The sequence below is a fragment of the Aaosphaeria arxii genome (genome assembly GCF_010015735.1).
Source record: "Aaosphaeria arxii CBS 175.79 unplaced genomic scaffold BU24scaffold_1, whole genome shotgun sequence".
In the NCBI taxonomy this organism is placed as follows: domain Eukaryota; kingdom Fungi; phylum Ascomycota; class Dothideomycetes; order Pleosporales; genus Aaosphaeria; species Aaosphaeria arxii.
The window spans coordinates 1,970,505-1,988,883 of record NW_022983474.1 but is presented as its reverse complement, the minus strand read 5'-3'; the positions used below and the strand labels follow the sequence as shown (position 1 = coordinate 1,988,883).

At 51.2% G+C, this 18,379-nt stretch overlaps 6 protein-coding genes across 6 annotated transcripts; 3 read left to right on the top strand and 3 right to left on the bottom strand.

Moving 5' to 3' along the window:
• Positions 1-55: 55 nt before the first annotated feature.
• Positions 56-856, top strand: BU24DRAFT_416724 (uncharacterized protein). The gene has a single exon (XM_033526529.1). It carries the CDS (start codon positions 92-94, stop codon positions 434-436), a length of 345 nt encoding a protein of 114 aa, XP_033389390.1. The 5' UTR covers positions 56-91; the 3' UTR covers positions 437-856.
• On the bottom strand, positions 697-2,334 carry BU24DRAFT_14068 (uncharacterized protein). Its single transcript, XM_033521127.1, has one exon. It carries the CDS (start codon positions 2,265-2,267, stop codon positions 1,029-1,031), a length of 1,239 nt encoding a protein of 412 aa, XP_033389389.1. The 5' UTR covers positions 2,268-2,334; the 3' UTR covers positions 697-1,028.
• A 141-nt stretch (positions 2,335-2,475) lies between these two features.
• BU24DRAFT_416722 (uncharacterized protein) lies at positions 2,476-8,191 on the top strand. The gene is made up of 5 exons (XM_033526528.1): positions 2,476-3,044; positions 3,145-5,738; positions 5,795-6,927; positions 6,976-7,552; positions 7,603-8,191. Exons 1-5 carry the CDS (start codon positions 2,831-2,833, stop codon positions 7,954-7,956), a joined length of 4,872 nt encoding a protein of 1,623 aa, XP_033389388.1. The 5' UTR covers positions 2,476-2,830; the 3' UTR covers positions 7,957-8,191.
• A 615-nt stretch (positions 8,192-8,806) lies between these two features.
• On the top strand, positions 8,807-10,266 carry BU24DRAFT_13956 (DUF1295-domain-containing protein). Its single transcript, XM_033521114.1, has 3 exons — positions 8,807-9,308; positions 9,437-9,867; positions 9,949-10,266. Exons 1-3 carry the CDS (start codon positions 8,969-8,971, stop codon positions 10,114-10,116), a joined length of 939 nt encoding a protein of 312 aa, XP_033389387.1. The 5' UTR covers positions 8,807-8,968; the 3' UTR covers positions 10,117-10,266.
• On the bottom strand, positions 10,008-12,640 carry BU24DRAFT_14013 (PLP-dependent transferase). The gene is made up of 3 exons (XM_033521118.1): positions 11,908-12,640; positions 10,438-11,725; positions 10,008-10,384 (listed from the first exon to the last, which is right to left on the bottom strand). The coding sequence occupies exons 1-3, from the start codon at positions 12,371-12,373 to the stop codon at positions 10,330-10,332; spliced, it is 1,809 nt and encodes a 602-aa protein (XP_033389386.1). The 5' UTR covers positions 12,374-12,640; the 3' UTR covers positions 10,008-10,329.
• Positions 12,641-14,569: 1,929 nt separating this feature from the next.
• On the bottom strand, positions 14,570-17,702 carry BU24DRAFT_361641 (V0/A0 complex, 116-kDa subunit of ATPase). Its single transcript, XM_033524153.1, has 4 exons — positions 17,454-17,702; positions 17,050-17,364; positions 15,204-16,995; positions 14,570-15,143 (listed from the first exon to the last, which is right to left on the bottom strand). Exons 1-4 carry the CDS (start codon positions 17,580-17,582, stop codon positions 14,806-14,808), a joined length of 2,574 nt encoding a protein of 857 aa, XP_033389385.1. The 5' UTR covers positions 17,583-17,702; the 3' UTR covers positions 14,570-14,805.
• Positions 17,703-18,379: the final 677 nt, after the last annotated feature.

Here is an 18,379-nt window from a genome sequence, read left to right as displayed (position 1 = left end):
CACCACCACCACCACCACCAACGTCCAAACCTTCAACTGACGACATCACCAACGACCCTCCTCCCCTCCAAAACACAAACCCACCACAAAAATGTCTGCTCCGCCCGCTCGAACACAAATCCTCTCTCTCTACCGCCACCTCCTCCGCGAACTCCCCGTCCGCTCCGCAGCAACCCCATCCCGCACGGCACACCAAAAGCTTTCCTCACCATCACAACTCCAAAAACGTCTTCGCTCGATACTATCGTCCCAGCATGCAAATGAGAAAGGCCAATTACAACAGGCGGAGCAGTTCGTGCGATACGTGCAGGCGCAGAGGATGTATGCGACACTCATCGAGCGATATAATCCCGGAATGGGCATGAGCGAGGAGGAAAGGGTTAGGTTGACGGCACGGAGGGTGGGCATGGACTTGCCGGTTGAGCATAAGAGATGAGGGATGTTGGTATTTGACGGGAGGGTTGGGGTGGAGAGATGTAAGATATGAGTTTGGGCGAGCACGAACGGTGTTGGACTATGGGACGAATGGCTGCGTCGATCACGATGGGGGTTGAAGTGCCGCTGCGGCGCATTGGAAAAGGAAGAACAACAAGGACATCTGCAACAGGTTCACTCTAGACTATCTGGATTGGGAGACCTTAAGAACGATCGGTAACACATTGCATGTGGAGGTGTATCATTATAGTGTATGCAAGCATGGCGTCGCTATAATAAGTTGAATTCTATCAAGTACTCGGCAATCTCTAGATTCGTCCATTCAAACCTTCTCATTGGAATATGAGAAGTTTGTGAAAGTTCTGTGCTCTAGGGTATGAAACATTTTTTTTTACTCCAATGACCATGAAACCATGAACGCCGTTTACTGCAATAGGAGCAAGTCAATGGTCGAGTGTATGATCGCTTTCCCGATTGACAGCTCGGCAATGTGTAGCTCGTCGCATTCCGTCCTATTGTACACCCGATTGTGCGCAATCGACTCAGCCTGTGCACACTCATTTCATCTCCAATCCATAGACGGAAGTGTTGCTTCAGTCGTCGAATTTGATGCCCTTTCCGCCACTGATATCGATCAGTCCTCCCCTGTACGAACCTCGCTTCTTCTTATTCTTTTCCTTCGTGAAACCCTTGCCTTTTGTAGGTTCCAAATCGGCATGTGCTCGGTCGGCGTAGTCGTAGGAGACGTATTTGTTACTAGCAAATCGAGGGTCGACCTTGTAGTCAGTGGGAACCTTTTGGAAACGTTCACCCTGTTGCTTCTTCCTCGTTTGCGGTTCATCCTCATCGGATCGCTTGCGCTTGTTTCCAGGTGCTGGAACAGGGGAGTCTGGGCGGACAGTTGCGCTCGAGTCTGAAGAGCTCTTGCGATCATCGGAAGTGTCGCTGGCCTCCTTGGATTCCTCCTCCGACTCAGAGGAGGACGACGAATCGTCGGAGGAGCTTGAATCATCGCTTGAGGATGAAGTTTTCGTATGTTTCTTGGCGGACTTTGCCTTGGATGCGGATTTGGATTTTTTCTTTTCTGACTCGCTCTCGGAAGATTCAGAATCGCTCGACGCGCTCGAAGAATCGCTTGAATCAGAGTCGCTAGAAGCACTTGAAGAATCGTCCGACTCTGGGAGAGGCACATTCTCGGGGGCAATATCAGACTCGCTATCGGAGTCACTGGAGTCGCTGGAGTCGCTAGAGTCGCTGGAATCGCTGTCGGAGTCGCTGTCTGACCCGCTCGATGATGAGGATGATGAGGATGAAACTGATGCAGCGATCTTCGCCTTCTTTTTAGGAGGAGCAGCCGCTTCTGCTTCAGACTCCGAGTCAGAATCAGAATCGGAGCTTGAAGAGGCGGAGCTCGAGCTCGAACTGGAGGCGGAGGCCTTCTTCGATTCTTCTTCAGATTCAGATTCATCGCTAGAGGAATCACTGCTTGAGTCGCTATCCGAGCTGCTGCTGGCGTCACTGCTAGATGCGTCCTCCATGTCTACATCTTGCGATGCTATTTCCTTCCCTTTTGGCGCCTTCTCTTCCCACTGGCGGAACAAATCCGTCAATTCAGGATATCCACTTGCGCTTCCCTTGAAAGTTACATCTTTCTTCGCGGTGTTCTTTTCAAGCTTGTTGGCGGCCTCATCATAGCCGTGTTCGAGCAGGAAACCGTGAACGAGATCGAGGAGCGGAGATGGCACGGTTGAGGTTGCGCTGGACTTGGATTTCGTCTTCTCAACCTTCTGTGGTTTTCCCTTCTGCTCGCGCAGCTTCTTGGAAGTTGCCATGGCGTATGGCTATGTTGTATGGGAAAAGTTTGTTGTTCGGTGAGGTCAATGGTCAATTGAGGAAATAGTAAGAATGAAAAAAAAGTTTCCACCAGCGAGATTCACAGACAAGCGCTGCCGCATAATGCGCTAATCCCGTATGGGCAAGTGCCCTGGGAGCACTTGGACCAGGGTGTGTGCTAAGCCAAGACCTCCCTCAGACGTTCAACTCGTACTGCTGCCGCTCCTTGACAACACGAGCGCAATTAATAAATTGCATTTCACACCTCTGATCCGCTTTCGCCTGTGAAGCGTGACTCCCTCTCTACAATCTTTGTGCTGCGATTGCCTCTCACGCTTCGTTGCCAGACGTAATCTTGACGCCGTGTGTCACCCCCTCGTCCAGCACCTTTAACCTCAAACTCATCTGGAGCTCGAGCTCAACGACGAGCGATAGTTGAATGGCACGAGGCTAGGAGACCCCCATTTACACCCGAAGGCGACGGCCAAAGGATATATACATTCCTCCAAACGTCCATCCAGACCCACAGCAGGATACTGTCGCGGTTTGGGTATATACAGCCATGGACGGGAGCCGGCCCCGTGGCCCCCCGCAAGGCCCTGGAGGAGGTGCACGACCGGGCGACCCTCGCCGTCCTGTTGGTGGCCCTGTAGGAGCTCCTGCGAATGCAAGTCCAGCAGCATCCAGCTCAGGAATGTCACGGGCCGAGCGATTTGACGATGAGCGGCGCAGGATTATGGAAAGCTGTTTTGGAAAGAAAGATGATCAAGGACAGTGTATGTTATCGCTATTGAAATTGACAGACCCGCCCTTTGGCTTTATCCCAGTTTACTCGAAAGCCTCACATCAGTACACTTGTCTAACTATAATGTTCAGTGGTCGAATCCTACATTACCCACATACGTGTTCAGGAAGATGCTGCCTACCCACAAACGCCACCTCCACCGAACACCAATGCTTCAAACAAGAAAGCTCGTGTTATCATAATTTCGGTTCGAGCGACCGGAAGAGTTCGGCTCCACAAGGCCAGGGAGAACGCAAACGGAACCTTTTCTATCGGGAAAACGTGGAACATGGAGGAGCTTTCCGGTGTCGAGAATTATGTGCATGGCAATCCTGCCAATGAAGAAGAGGCCCAGCGAAAGAGATGGGCAGGGGATACTGGGTTCACAGTCACTGTCCAAAAGCCGTATTATTGGGAGGCAAACACGTCGAAAGAGAAGGAGTTCTTCATTGGGAGCATGGTCAAGATTTACCACAAATACACGCAGGGAGACTTCCCTATTCTCTCAGGTTTCAGCCCGGCTGAACTGAATGGACTGACGGCTGGTCGACCACATCTTGCAACCGCTGAGGGTCGTGCAGCTCGGAAGAACGGCGAAGCCCCACCTCCTCTGGCAGCACAATCTCCAAATTCTTCAATTCCACCTAGATCGCCCCTTCCGCCCGGAACGCAGCAGCCTACGCCTCCCCCAGGAGATAGACGACCACCTCCATTACGGGACGATCGACGCCCTCCTCCTGATGATAGGAGACCGCCAGGGCGAAGTCGCCCAACGACCGCAGAGGAAGATAGGAGACCTCCTCCACGACGGCCGCCAACGGCAGAGGGTGACAGTCGAGAACGACGTCCTCCTCCTTTAAGAGGCCAAACTCCACAAGGGCGACCGGGGACAGGAGAGGAGAGTAGAAGACCACCACCTCTTCGGGATGGGCCTCCGCCCGCTGGTACTCCGACTTTATCGGCATTCTCCCAAGGGCCTGATGGTCAAAGGCGACCTAGACCCCGTCCATCCATGGAACAATCCTTGCGATCATCTCCTAGTCGAGAACAACTAGATATGCGCTCCCCTCCAAGTAGAGAACAGATGAGACCTCCTATGCCTGGACCTATTCCGACACCTCCGTCGGCGCGACTGACACCTCAATCATCGCGATCTGAAGTTGCTACAAGACCAAAGACACCAGACTCTATGAACGACATGGCTTTCCCACCCAGTCTGAGCCCAATGCGGCGCACGCATGCAGACGATGCCCATTCGCAACGATCTCAAAGATCAATAGATGAGAATGCAACGGATGCGGCTGGATTAGGAGTTGCAGCGGCAGAACAACGGAGGCCAAATGGATTCCCACTTAGCAGAAGGGATCCTTCCCCGCTAGGCGCGCGGCCTGGTACTGCACAGAGCAACAACAGCGCGGCCTTCATTCGTAGTGACGAGCCACCACCTGAGGCACCTGGTCCACGCAATGGCCCGCCAGAGAGGAGGCGACCGCCGATGGCACTCAACCCGCAGCTATCGCAACAATCTCAACAATCTCAGCGTAGCATTGGGAGCGAACAAAACAGCGAATATCACACACCGATGCAGTCTCCACCGACTCCCCTTAGTCTCCAAGCTGGCCGTCCACCCCCGAAAGCGGCCGACAGACCCAAACCGTTCCCTTATGATGACCTCCCACAGTCGGGACCTGCGCGCACTGAGAGGGCACCAGAACAAACGACGACGGCACCAGCTCGAACGTCTGAACCACCAACATCACCACTGCCTCAGATCCCGAAAGCAGCTGAAGTGGACACATCCGTCCCCAAAGAGCAAGAGACAGCACCTCTGACAGATCCAGCTGTTCAATCGATGTCACCAACGGCAGAACCAGCTGATGATGGCGAACACCGGCCTGGACTAGGCCCGATGATCAAGAAGAAAACGAAGGCCGATGCAGCAAACGCATTTCGCAAAGCTGCATTCGCAGCAGGCGCATTTAAACCCCGCGCAGGTGGAGCTGCGGCTAAACTTTTCGCAAAAGAGACGAAATCGTCCGATGAACCAGATGGCATCAGTGGTGTCTTTGTGCCTCAACGACCGGCTGCTAAAGAAGAACCCGAAAAGAAGGCAGAACCAGAGCCCGAAGAGGAACAACCACCACGAGAGGCGGCAGAACCTACTTTGGACACTAAAGACACATCAGATAGGATGTTGAAGGACAAATCAAACACTGATATTGATACTGTGCCGGCAGTGACAATATCCAGCCCCTTATCGCCATCCCCTTCGGCACCGGCTGCACCAGAAGAGCCGGTTTCACGCCAGGCCTCCAGCCCTGAGAAGCCACCACTGAAAGCAGAGGCCGAAGTGGAAGTTCGACGGAAGAGGCGTAGGTCTAATCAACAGATCATGAACATCTCCAAACTTGGCATTGACCCAAGCTTGATTGATGAGCGTGGGCTAGAATTCGAGCTTTTGTTGACAGAGATTGGCTGGGGAAGTGGTGAACTATCATCCCGAAACATCGAAAACTTGGAATCCGATATTAAACGAGAGATTGCACGTGTTGAGGCGGGAAGCTGGCTCAACCATCTAGAGCAAAAAGATGATCGCGTGGAAGCAGTTGAGAAGATGCTTGATCGAGCAATCGCAGAGTGTGATGAGCTCGAGGGTCTGCTGACCCTGTACAATGTTGAACTAAGCGTAAGCGATTTTGACCCCCTTTCTGCATGCATCTTCTTTTACTGATGTTGTAACAGAGTCTCAATGACGACATCGCATTTATCGAAGCACAGAGTCAGGGTCTGCAGGTGCAGACCGCCAACCAAAGACTTTTGGAGAGCGAGCTGCAGCAGCTAGTTGACACAATTTCGATTACGGCCAATCAATTGGAACCATTGCGCCGCGAGCGTATTGGAAAGAAGGATGGATTGGTGGCCATTGAGTCGGCTTTGGTCCTGTTATACAAGGCTTTGACTACCATTGACCCCGCTCTCATTGAGAGTGGACGGGCGAACTCTTCAAATGATTTGGCGAAATCAAGCAGTGGTGTGGGCAACAGTGAATTGGCATCGATGCAGGCACTACAAGAGAAGAAGGATCGATACTTGAGGGAGAGTTCGATGTTCTTGGATCGCCTCAAACAGCATATGACCATTACATTTGGCGCTGCCTTTATCGAAACGAAGGACGCCTTAGGAAAGATTGACAAGACTTCTATGCCTTCTACCAAAGCGAACATCGAGGCCCATGATACTGGACGCCAGGAACTGTGGATGCTGAGCCCTCTGATCTTGTTCACAAAAGAGATTGACCGTGCCAGCTGGGACGAAATGTTACGCATGTACCAAACACAGGCCGGCCAAATGTACCAGGACGAGATACGCGACAATGTACTAGCCTGGAAGCGTTTTGCTCGCAAACCCACAGGAGACGAGCAAGATTTACTTTTCACTGCCCCAGAGAAGGAGAATGAGAGCATTACTGGTGCAGCCAGGAAGCTAACAGTAAAGAGAAGTCAGACTCTAGCTCGTGGCCTGCGGACTACCTCTAATGAGAAGGAGAACAAGGTTGATCGGACGCAGACGGGGAAGCTCTATGCGTACGACGTGTTCTCAAAAGTCCTGGACGACATGGGCCCGATACTTCTTACCGAGCAGAATTTTGTGACCGAATTTTTCCATGCAACATCCACAGATGCTGTCGATTTCCCTGAAGCCGTGGGTGCTGCACCACCAGAGCGTCGCCACGCTCCCAATCTCTGGATTCGCAAACAATTCGAATCTGATCGAGCCATGGCCAAGCGTGTCGCCGAAGTCATGGAAGATATATTCTCTTTCTGGCCGACTGAGATCCAAAATTTGGTTGAGTGGGCCGTTAAGGCAGATCCTTTGTAAGTTTCTCTCTTCTGCGTAAAAGAACCGTACTAATTCATGTAAAGACAAGGTGTTGGCATATTGTGTGCCGTTGACCGTAAACTCCTAGAAATTGAAGACTCGAACCAGGACTTCCTCACCAGGACTCTCCAGAAGGTTCACGAGCGCCTGACCGGACTTTTCACGCGCTTCGTAGACGAACAGATTCGAGCCATCGAAGACACAAAGGTGAAGATCAAGAAGCGTAAAGGGGTCATTCGATTCATCAACACCTTCCCTCACTTTGCGATTGCTATCGAAAACATGCTACCACCTGCGGACGAGCACAATCAACTTGAGATTAGAAGGATGGTCGATGATTCCTATCAGAAGATAAACAAGGCCATGTTCGAGAGCTTGAAGGTAATCGCCAAGGAATCTCCGACGGTGATGGCCACACAGGGTCAAGGTGACCCAGAAGACAAGGAGGCCCTCAACTACCACATTCTTTTGATCGAGAACATGTACCACTACATCGAGGAAGTTGATGCTCGGGCAGAGACTGTTCTCAGCGACTGGAAAACCAAGGCAGAAGAGGAGATGGTAGAGCACATGGATCTCTACGTCGACGCAGTGATCCGACGACCATTGGGCAAACTACTGGTAAGATATGCATTCGCTCAGCAACAATTGCATCAGCTAACAACTCGTAGGAATTTATCGAATCCACCGAAACTCTACTGGCACAATCAGGAGCATCTGCACAATCGATTGCGCAGCGCTCGTCTCACTCCCGTTCCGTGTACAAGAAGCTGGTCAATTCATACGACTCGAAGGAGATCCGCAAGGGTATCGAGGCCCTCAAGAAGCGAGTTGACAAGCACTTTGGCGACGCAGACGATCCGAACATCTCCCGCAGTCTAGTGTTGAAGGTATTCAAGGAGTGCGAGGAGAAATACAACGACGTCCAGGAGAGGGCAACCAGGATCAACCAAGATGTATATACTGGGGAAGTCGAGTTGGATTGGGGCAAGAACGAGATCAGGGCAGCATTTGGTCGAAGGTAGAAACCGACTTCTTCATGACCTGATGCCTTCTATCAAACAGCATTTACGGATCGGTCGGAGGAAAGGGGAAAATGAGGTTTATGAATTCTTGAATTGTGTTTATATACCATATAGCGTTTTGGAAGATCGGAGCTGCTCGCCATGCCATGCGATTTGCCTACCTGCCTGCATACGTGGTAGAGCCCGACGCGTTTTTGAGATAATTGCATCCAGAATTGAAACCATAACGACTGGTAACTTTCCGATTGATTACCCCTTAGGTGTTCAACAACACATGATATTTACCCTGCCCTACTGGTCGCAACAGTGTCTTTGATATCTAGGAGTTACATCTCCTTTCTTTCATCAAAACCTCATAATGTCCTGGTAGCCAGCGAATGCAAACCTCCTTACTAATTTCCAATTGAATTGCATCAATTAAGGTACTTGTTCAACAGAATAGTCCCGGAACCCAAGGAACGCGTGTGTGCATGCGTACCTGGAATGAAATACCATTTGGGTCTAGGCCATCTGCTCTTTTGGGGTGGTGGATGACGACATCGATCGCGAGTACCGATCCCCTAACGTCGCCTGCATCGAAGGAACATGCAGAAGAGAAAAACAGACTCTCGGACGTTCGGGCGGATAGTTGTAGCGAAGGGATGAGGTGAGATGGCACAAAGGGTCTAGAAGAGAGTCGGAGGAACATAGATACCTGGGTGTTTATTTACGTACATGTAGGACGTCATGAGTACCTTAGGTTTCCGCTTTGTTTGTGGCTCGTTTCGTATTTAGACAACACACGCACGCCTACATATACACTCCCCAGACAAGCGACATATAGAGCACGGCACCGGCACAGAGTAACAGTGATAATTTTGAGGTCATAGGGATAAGAGAATATCAATCATTGCTTCAACTCGCACAGACGAAAGAGATATAGAGAGCACGGTAGAAGGATCCAAACTCCACTACATACATCCACCCCTCAATACAACAGACGACATAACACCACACGAACGACTTAACAACAATGACGCTCCTCCAAACCCTCCTCCGCGCAACCGCCTTCCGCACGCCCCTCCTCCGCACCCTCGTCCCGACCGTCGCCCTCGCATACGGCATCCAAACCGCCGTCGCGATCCCCTCCATCGCCGCGCAGACCGAGCGCTTCTACGACCTGTCGGGAAGCCTGACCTATCTGTCCTGCACGGCCGCGAGCCTGTTTCTTCCGTACCTGCGGGCGAGGGCGGCGGGACAGTTCGCGTCGGGTGGGTTGAGCGAGTATCTTGCAGCGACGGGCGCGGGGCAGGGTGCGTGGTGGTGGAGGCAGGCGGTGTTGAGTGCGGCGGTGGGGGTGTGGGCGACGAGATGTACGTATCTACCCCTCAATCCCTTTATCCAAACATGAAAATCGTGTCTCCAGAGAAAGAAGTACCAAGACAATATAAATCAAGGGAAGACGGAGGGAACAATTGCTAACATTCCAATGCGTAAACAGTGGGAACATACCTCTTCAAGCGCATCTCGTCCGACGGCCACGACTCGCGGTTCGACAAGATCCGCGGCAGCGCCTCCAAGTTCTACGTCGCCTTCTTCGCGCAGGCGACCTGGGTATCTCTCTGCCTGCTCCCCGTCATCGCCGTGAACTCCCTCCCCCGCTCTGCCTTCGCGCTCACGGCCTCCAAACTCGCTACCACCGGCTCCACCGCCGCAGCCGTCGTCGCAGCATCGCCATACGCGACGGACATCCTAGGCCTCTTCCTCTTCGCCTTCGGCCTGACGTTCGAGATCGTGGCGGACAGGCAGAAGTCGCAGTGGAGCAAGGAGAAGAAGGAGAAGAAGCACTCGGAGGAGTTCCTGACGAGGGGTTTGTGGTCCAAGTCGAGGCATCCGAACTACTTCGGCGAGATCACGCTGTGGACGGGCATTGCGGTTGCGGCTGGGGGCTTGTTGGTGAGGAGTCCTGCGCAGCTTGGGCTTGGGTTGAGTGGGTTGGGGCTGGGTGGCAAGGCGGTCGTGGGCGCGATGTGTGCGGCTAGTCCCGCGTTTGTGAGTTTCTTGTTGTTGAAGGTTAGTGGGGTGCCGTTGAGTGAGAAGAAGTATGATGGGAAGTTTGGGGATAGGAAGGATTATAAGGAGTGGAAGGAGAATACGCCTATGTTGATCCCCAAGTTTTGAGGGAATAGGGCAGCATAGAGGACGAAAACTGTTTGTATGTATATGGAAATTCGAGAAGATTGATTTTGATTCTTTGACCGGCCCCGCTGCTATGTTTCTGGTATCTACCTAAAGTCCAACCGCAAATCTAGTGTATCATGTAATAGTAAAAGGTGCGAAGACGACAATTCCACATTGTCATGGTTCATGTACAGCATTATTAAATATGCCAGACTAGGCGCCTCCTCGAGGCCTGACCTGGTTGATTGGTCGAGGATCCGCAGTGTGCCTGTAGTTGTTAGTATTATGTTCTGGTTCATATGCGGCAGGCAGAAAACTTACTTCTTGACGATCCTCTCAATGGCATCCATACCCTGTACCAAGGTATCCATCCTGGGGCCATAGCTCAAACGCACAAAGTGATGGCAAGGCGAATCGAACAAATCTCTCCTCTTGCTGGGGTTGAGGTCAAAGAAGATACCGGGCACGACAATGACCTTCTCCAAAAGACAAGCCTGGAAGAAGTTCAAACCGTCGTTGATGCTCTCGGGCAGATTCGACAGATCCAGCCAGAGGTAGAAGGTGGAGTTGGGCATGAAGGGGAACTTGAAGCCGATCTCCGTCAAACGGCCAATGACATAGTCACGCTTGTTGCGGAAATGCATCTGCAGAGCACGCATCTCGTTGCGGACGCGCGGGGGCTCGAGCATCTGGACGGCGGCCTCCTGGAAGGGAACGTTGCAGCCTCCATCGAGGTAAGAACCGCAAGATCCAATGGCGTTGATGAACTCCTTAGGGCCAAGGACCCACGCAACACGCCATCCTGGAAGTCGGAAGCGCTTGGTCAGACCGTCAATGATGAGCACATCGTCCTCGTCCACATCCTCGACGTTGTCGGCGGCGGAGATGACGGTTCCGTCACAGTTGGTGGTGTAGTTGTAACCGCAGTAGAACTCATCCATGATGAGAGTGGCACGATCACGGCAGATGTTCTGGATCTGAGCGAGCTCCGGGTTCGTCACCATCTGACCTGTGGGGTTACGAGGGTTGGAGGTGAGGATGACGGAGGTACCACGGGCGATTTCCTCAGCAATCTTGTCAGGAGACATGTGATACTTGTCGTCCTCTCCAAGAGGAATGGGAATGGCTGCGATGTTCTTGAAGAGCGACAACATCTCATTGTATGCAGTGTAGTCGGGAATGAAGAAGCCCAAGTAGCAGTTACCCAAGACAGCAGCGATACGGATCAAACCAGCTCGACCACCGGGCACGATGCAGACGTTCTCCCAGGTGTACTGGCTCTTCCTCCATTTACGGTGGTGCTCGTTGTATAATTTGGCGACCGCCTCTCTCAAAGGCTTGATACCGGCAGTAGGACCGTACTCGCGGCCGTGGCCGCTGATGTCGACCTCCTTGGGGCGCTCGAAGCAGCCCTCAATCTCATCGTCGACCTCGGGGGCACCCTGACCCAAGTTTGCCCATGCTTCGGGATGCTCGAGGAAGCCGTGCTCGTATGCGCGCTCGGAAGTCCAGACTACACCGGTAGAGGCACGAGTTGGGTCCAATCCAGCATGTGGCTTGTGTCCTTCGTGCGATTGGCGGAACTGACGATGGATCTGAGAGGTAATTTCTGGGTAAAGATGGCTCGGTTAGCAATGCAACGAAGATCTGTTGGATAGTAATGACGTCGCTGTGTGTCGCTGGCTTGCTTAAAGCAGGAAAAAGCAAGTAAAAAGGCAGAGGAAGCTAGCTACGAACAATCTACCTGCTGGTACCCGCAACAGAAGGGAGAGATGGGGTGGAACTCACCACTTTCGGTAGGTTCTTTGCTAGTAGAGAACCTTCGCTCGCTAGGACCTTGAGATTTCAGGATAGGAACCCTTCGACCAGAGAAAGACATTGTGAGAGGTGTTGATTGAAAAGTCGGTGGAGGTGGGGGATCGTGGTTGTATAGTAGGTAGATATGCGGGGAGAGCTTCTTGTGATAAGCTTTTCTAGCGTAGAACCAGCTGCTGCTGTCCTTTTTTTGGTTATATGTATATGTGAATGTGTATATGCTAAGCCCTGCAATAGCAATAGCAAGTATTGGTGAACAATAAAAAAAGAAGAAAGAAAAAGTTTCACGAGAGGGAGCAGCGGGCGTGGTTCTTATTATACATAGCAGCAGAGCAGCTTTGGGCGGCGTCGCAACTAGTAACAGTAGCAACCAACACCCAGCAGCATCACTACTACATACCACCTCCACAGCTGCTACGGAGTACAGCACGCCCAATGACATTCTCCCAACGCCCTCCAAAGAACTATAATGACCAGCATGTTTCAACCATTCATTCCCTCAGTGGCCCCTTCACCCCCGGTTGATACCTTTGCAGTCTCCTGCTGCTCATCATTATCGCTTCCCTCGAAAATACAACTCAAATCTGCGACCCGGGACGTCAAAGCTCGCGTTGAAAAAGCTCCACCGGCCTTCCGCTGTGCTGTGTAGGGTACGTAGGGTGCGGCCTTCAGCCACTTATGGCGAGGGCATCGTGAAACGGCGTGTCGTCGGTCTTTTACTGACCAATGGAGGTCGCCCACAGCGCTATCCGGGGCGCACCAGGGACACCAAGACCGGAGCTTGTGAAGCGCGGGCCGTGAGAGCTGCCAGACATGGAAGCTAGAACGACGGGGTCCCCCCTGGTACTCGTAGGCTCGTACATACCTATTGTAGGGAGAGTCGGGACGACGTGTAGGTTCACTGGCAGCTGGCTCGGTGCTCGACGTATCTACTACTGCGGGAGGTACATCTCTCCACACATACGGATGCTCTCGTATGCATGTCTCCAGACTCTCCACGTCCTCAGATGGCTATCATGTCTGTCTATCATCTGGTGGCGTGGCCTCAACTCGTTCAATGATCAACCTGCTACACATCGATCCAGGATGATCAGCAAGGCACAGCTGATTACGATTACATGAGTTTACCTCGCCGTAGAGAAGACCAAGCTCAGCGCATTTCGCCCAACAAGTGAGCAAGGTTCCAAAATAAAATCATACAAACTGTCCTCTATCTTATCGACAACCCTTCTATCTTTGTCGTCAGGCATTCCACAACAGCGTATCAGGTCAGACCAAATGGAGGGAATGGTAATGATGGAACAGAAGGGGGAGGGAAATAGTTGGACAATAATGCCTCATTCTTCCAGCATCAAACAACGGCAACAGCCCGACTTGATTCATTATCAAACTCAATACATGCCACTATGTCCGCCCACTGTCGGAAGACCTTCGCGGACGCCGAAAGGAAAAATCCAAAAAAAATTAACAATGCCATGCCTGTTACTTTTGCAACAAAAACGAAAAACAACGCAAATATTCCAAAATTGGACGCGAAATGATTCGTCAAGTCCTGTAGTCCGGGTCCGTGGATTTTATCCTTATTCAGGACAACGTACCAAAAAAGTACTCCATCTTATCAAGAGGCTCCCAGATGCATTCAAGAAACCCATAAATTTTCTAACGAATCATGAGAGAGCAGCGACGATATTGTACGATATTTCCATGCAACTATCACGAGAGGAGAGTCAGAATCAGAGGATCCGAATTCTAAATGGCGTGCAAGTGCAAGCACCGACATCCCATCGGATGCTCTCTCCTCAAGTCTCTCCCCACGTCCCACAGGGCGACACCTGCAACGCCGTCAAATCCCCTTCCGCCTACCCAAACGTCGTATCGCAAGTTACGCAACGCAAGCACTCGTAATCACGTATCAAAATAACAAATCATATTGCTACTCTAGAGCCTACGTTCCGCTCTTCCTGGCCCCCTTCTTCCCATCCATCTTAAAGTGTAGAGGAACCTTCGAAATGGCAATGATGGTTCAAACTTGCAGGTGGTCTTGCCGAACGGATAGATATATCCTTCGAGCAAGTAGCAGCCGTTGGAGCATTTCTCCCTCAATTCATCGTGCGAGCAGATAATAATATACTATCCAACATACTCGTGCCATACGAACTCTTCTCCCTCAAAAATACAAGAAAATACATACAAGCTTTCTCTTTAACCTCTCAACATAACTTCAATTCTTTGCTGCCCAACAAATAACGACAAGAGCCCGTGCCACACAAACACTGCTAACAGCGGCGGCGGCCACAGCCCTACCCGTATCGCACGGCGCCCTCTTCCCTTACCCCCTGGTTCCCCCTGTGGGCGTGCACGTTGCGCGCCCGCTTACGCGTTTGCGGCCGGCCGGGAAAAACCGCTCATCGGAAGGGAGCCAGGTATCACCACGGTGGCCTGCCTTGCCTCAGTTCGCCTGTGGTTACGAGCATATAGTGCAAGCGTGTACGCTGTTGTTAGATTGCGACTCGGAAGTCGGAAGGTCCATTCCGTTGTTAACGTTATCTAGCTACTTGGTTTAAATGTCATAGCTGAGCTGAGGTAGGGAGGCAGATATCACGGTCTTTGAGTCCCAGACACAGTCTGGTTTTGGGGAGCGTTACTATTGTAGTACTTGATGTTGTACATTTCTATATACATAACAGCTACATACCAGCTTCCAGGAGGAAAAAAACAAAAAACACACTAGAAACGGTGCCCAAAATGTGAGAGCTATGCGTGTGAGGGACCGCTTGGGAGCAGGGGTCGTTTGTTTAGGTACCTATTGTTACAAAACAGAACCCTTTACAATACAAAAGAAAAATCGCAACGCCTATAAACGTTCGCTATTGTTTACTCGACAGGCTCTTCCTCGAGCAAGACCTTGAAGCTGAATGGCTCGAAGGGGACACCGTCTCCGATGAAATGCTTGCTCATGGCCTCGACCCAGTGCAGACGCAGAGAGTGCAACATGGCGCTAGTACCCTCCATGACACAGAGAACGGCGACTGTGAGAGCGAACCACATGTAGAAGACGACTACCATGATGATCGCACCAGTAATTCCAGTGAATCCAAATGCAATCTTCATGGTCATCTCCCACAGGACAATAGAAAGACGCTGATGTGCCAATGACAAAGCCCAAAGACGTAGGTACGAGGCGGTGTGAGACACGCAGTTGAGACAGAATTCTGCAAATGTGTTAGTAGAGGAACGAGCAATATTCTGAAGGAATAAGATTATCGACTTACCAATAGTGTGGATGACTTGATGAATCATGACCTCACTAAACTCAAACTCTTCGTGCTCCCCGCCGTGTCCAATGTCCTGTGTGATCATTGCGATGCCATCGTCATCGTCACCAAAGCTCTCCCGTCCGCCGTTGAGGTTTTGTCCTTCTTCATCGTCGTCATCCAGCGCGCTAACACGAGTGTTCTCGCCAATGCCACGGTATCCCAAAGCCCGAGCCTTGTTGTGCTCGTATCGAAGATAGAAAGGCTTCAAGAAAAGCAGGATAGGAACGCAGATAACGGCGAGAAGCAGGAGGACGACCTGGATTCCTGCCTGTCCTTTGTACAATGGCTGATCTGGGTTCTCCAAAGTGCCTGGCTGCAAGAACATGTAGATCAACATGTTCAACAAGCTAGGAGGGTTCTGACCGCGAGCGGCCCAGTCAACACACCACTTGTATACGATGGTGAATGACAAGTAACCGAAGATGGACTGGAAGAAGATCATGCCAGGAACGAAGTTACCCCAAATATCAATGGGAGTAGAGAAGTACAGCGCATTGACCAATGACCAGCCAAGGGAGAAGGTCATGTGGCACCAACCCAAGAGAATACTGAGCTTCATCTTGTAACTGTTGGAGAAGAGAAGGTCATTGTCGGTATCATGCCATCTCCAGTCGAGACCGAATGGGTAGGTGTAGCCCTCAACTCGAGTGGCAGTAGGGCCCAATGATCCGTCGTCGTTCTCGGTCCACTTCCACATAGATTTGAAGATGGGGAGTTCCTTGGAGAAGGCATCGCAATACAAAAGACCAGTGTACATCGAAAAGATTCCCATCATGAATACGATGTAACGTCCGTAAAAGATCATGGAGAACAATTCATCGAGCTTGCTTCGTTGAAGCTTGCGTTCGTAGTAAATCATAGCAAGAGCTGCAGTCAGGAGGATAATACCATGGCCGAAATCACCAAACATGACCGCAAACAGGAAGGGAAAAGTGACGATAGTAGGCAACGCCGGGTTAACTTCGCGATACTTGATCGTGCCATAAGCGTCGATGATGGTCTGGAAAGCCAGCGTGAAGCGGTTGGTCTTGAAGTAGGTTGGTGGTGTCTTGGTGGTCTTGATCTGGTTGACGATAGTCGGAACCGAGAGACCGGCCTGGTCATTGACATCTCGGAGAGTTGACTTGATCAAACCGAGGTAGTTCGTAGGAGCCCAAGCCTCTGCAATGAGCGTCTTCCTTTGATGATCGTAGGAGAATTTGTTCAGGGTCTGATATGTTGCCTTCTCTTTCTTAATGATGACCATCCAGGCTGCAAGGCTACGGCCAATTGCAGTCAATTCCGCATCCAAAGTGGACTTGGTATTCTTGAGAACACTAGCGAGATCGCTCAATCTTGTGTTGACCTCGCGGATCTGATCGCGGCGAAGCTCGCTGTTCTCATCCACACTGTACAGATCGGCGCCGAGTGACTCTGAGATCTTGCGGATCTTTGCGATGATTTCTTTGCCGTGAGCGAAGATGATGAACACGTTCTTGCTGACTTCCTCATTGGTTTCGGGATTGATGATGGCCTCGGGAATTTCGGACTGGTTCATGTACAAGTTGCCACGTAGGGTTCTCCACAAGATTCGCTCGAAGGCGGCGATACGTTCACGAGGGATGACACCTGCTACAAAGCCGATGTTCATAACGGAAAAGGAGCGGTCGGCGGCAGCCTCGCCCTGGCCGCTCTGTTCCACATCTTGAAGAAGAGGAGCATCGTCGTTATCGAGAGAGTGTCGGATCTCTTCGGTCTGGCCACGGGCCTGCGAACATTGTCAGCGCATTGATCTCCAGATAAGCCTTGGCACGATACGTACTCTATCAAAGAATCCACCAGCCTCCCTAAGAACCCAACGCCATTCAGTCAATTCGACCTCGCGTTTCTTGAGGGTCTCGTAGCTCTCATTCAGAGACGAGATCCTGTTCTCCAGACTCTGGCTCTTGTCCGCAAGCTCGTCGATCTCAGAGGCCTTAGGAGAGATGAATGGGTTGTTGAAATCGTAGATCGAGCGCATCGGGATAGAAGCCTTATCCATCTGCGAGTGGAAGTATCTGAGTTGTCTTTCTACGTTGTCGAGTCTTCGGATTTCCTGTGTGAAGGTACGTTGGAAGGCGGACGTCTCGGAGTTGAGCTATGGCAACGTGTATTAGCTATGTGGTCCATCTGATATCGACCATCAAGGTCGACAATGTAAACATATATGCCCAAACTATTACTCACATCTCTGAAATCCATCACACCAAGCTCGCCGAGAGCAGAAACAACTTCGCGGCCTATTTCGTTCGCGATGTAGAGCTGCGTCAACGACATGTCCGCGGAGCGGAACATGGTGTCCTTTGTGGGCGCCATGCTGGCAGCTCTCTGACGACTAACTGTGCGCAGAGAAAAGCTGTCTCGATGGTTGTTGGGGACCGTCGGTCGTGGTTGCTGTTAATGATTGATGGCTGATGGCTACTGGAGCTGTGTCGATGACATGCGGCGACTTCAAGGTTGCAAGCCAAGCCTGGCATGGGCCCCTTGGATCACGTGGTATGACCTAAATGTAGCAGCCACGCAAACGCCTACTTGGAGCTAACATCACCCCCTGTCAATTTTGGGAATGGGATTTCTGATCAGAAGGCATTATCCACCACAGGAGCAATGCAAAACGAAATACTATGCAGCCATACAATAGGATCTGACTGTACAGCCAGAGATGGGACACTATATCTCTAGAGCTCAGAATTTTTCCTAGAGGAGCAGTTTTCCCTTTTTACTACTAATCAATGGTAACTGTACTTGTGACGTAGAGTTGAGAATATTTATGAAGTGGTTGGTACAATCTGCTATTCATGTGAGATATATCCCCCGATCAGCGAGCCCAATTAGTCTAATATAATGCTAGTATTGCGATACCTTGCGACTTCGCCAGTAAATATATATGCCGAATTGAAAGATATGATCCATATAGCTCCTGATACTGGAAGATTCACAGATGAACATAGGCAGTCTACCCGGTCATATATGATCATACATCGACCAGTTCAACAATATCACCGAACTCTGCAATGAGCCAGTCCTCAAGACCTGACTCTAGGTTTGACGAAGGTTTCTTGTCAAGTTCCAGATCCGGGTGTTCGAGGTACACATTCTGTTGAGTATGTTGC

Bases quoted from the DNA above. Each gene is read 5' to 3' on its own strand.
- BU24DRAFT_416724 (XM_033526529.1), top strand. From the start codon at position 92: ATGTCTGCTCCGCCCGCTCGAACACAAATCCTCTCTCTCTACCGCCAC.
- BU24DRAFT_14068 (XM_033521127.1), bottom strand. From the start codon at position 2,267: ATGGCAACTTCCAAGAAGCTGCGCGAGCAGAAGGGAAAACCACAGAAG.
- BU24DRAFT_416722 (XM_033526528.1), top strand. From the start codon at position 2,831: ATGGACGGGAGCCGGCCCCGTGGCCCCCCGCAAGGCCCTGGAGGAGGT. The intron at 6,928-6,975 runs GTAAGTTTCTCT...ATTCATGTAAAG, and splicing joins GCCGTTAAGGCAGATCCTTT to ACAAGGTGTTGGCATATTGT. The intron at 7,553-7,602 runs GTAAGATATGCA...AACAACTCGTAG, and splicing joins GACCATTGGGCAAACTACTG to GAATTTATCGAATCCACCGA.
- BU24DRAFT_13956 (XM_033521114.1), top strand. From the start codon at position 8,969: ATGACGCTCCTCCAAACCCTCCTCCGCGCAACCGCCTTCCGCACGCCC. The intron at 9,309-9,436 runs GTACGTATCTAC...ATGCGTAAACAG, and splicing joins GGGGGTGTGGGCGACGAGAT to TGGGAACATACCTCTTCAAG. The intron at 9,868-9,948 runs GCGGTTGCGGCT...CTGGGTGGCAAG, and splicing joins TCACGCTGTGGACGGGCATT to GCGGTCGTGGGCGCGATGTG.
- BU24DRAFT_14013 (XM_033521118.1), bottom strand. From the start codon at position 12,373: ATGTCATTGGGCGTGCTGTACTCCGTAGCAGCTGTGGAGGTGGTATGT. The intron at 11,726-11,907 runs GTGGTGAGTTCC...ATCTTTACCCAG, and splicing joins TAGCAAAGAACCTACCGAAA to AAATTACCTCTCAGATCCAT. The intron at 10,385-10,437 runs GTAAGTTTTCTG...TAACAACTACAG, and splicing joins ATTGAGAGGATCGTCAAGAA to GCACACTGCGGATCCTCGAC.
- BU24DRAFT_361641 (XM_033524153.1), bottom strand. From the start codon at position 17,582: ATGGCGCCCACAAAGGACACCATGTTCCGCTCCGCGGACATGTCGTTG. The intron at 17,365-17,453 runs GTGAGTAATAGT...ACGTTGCCATAG, and splicing joins GTGTGATGGATTTCAGAGAT to CTCAACTCCGAGACGTCCGC. The intron at 16,996-17,049 runs GTACGTATCGTG...CAATGTTCGCAG, and splicing joins CTGGTGGATTCTTTGATAGA to GCCCGTGGCCAGACCGAAGA.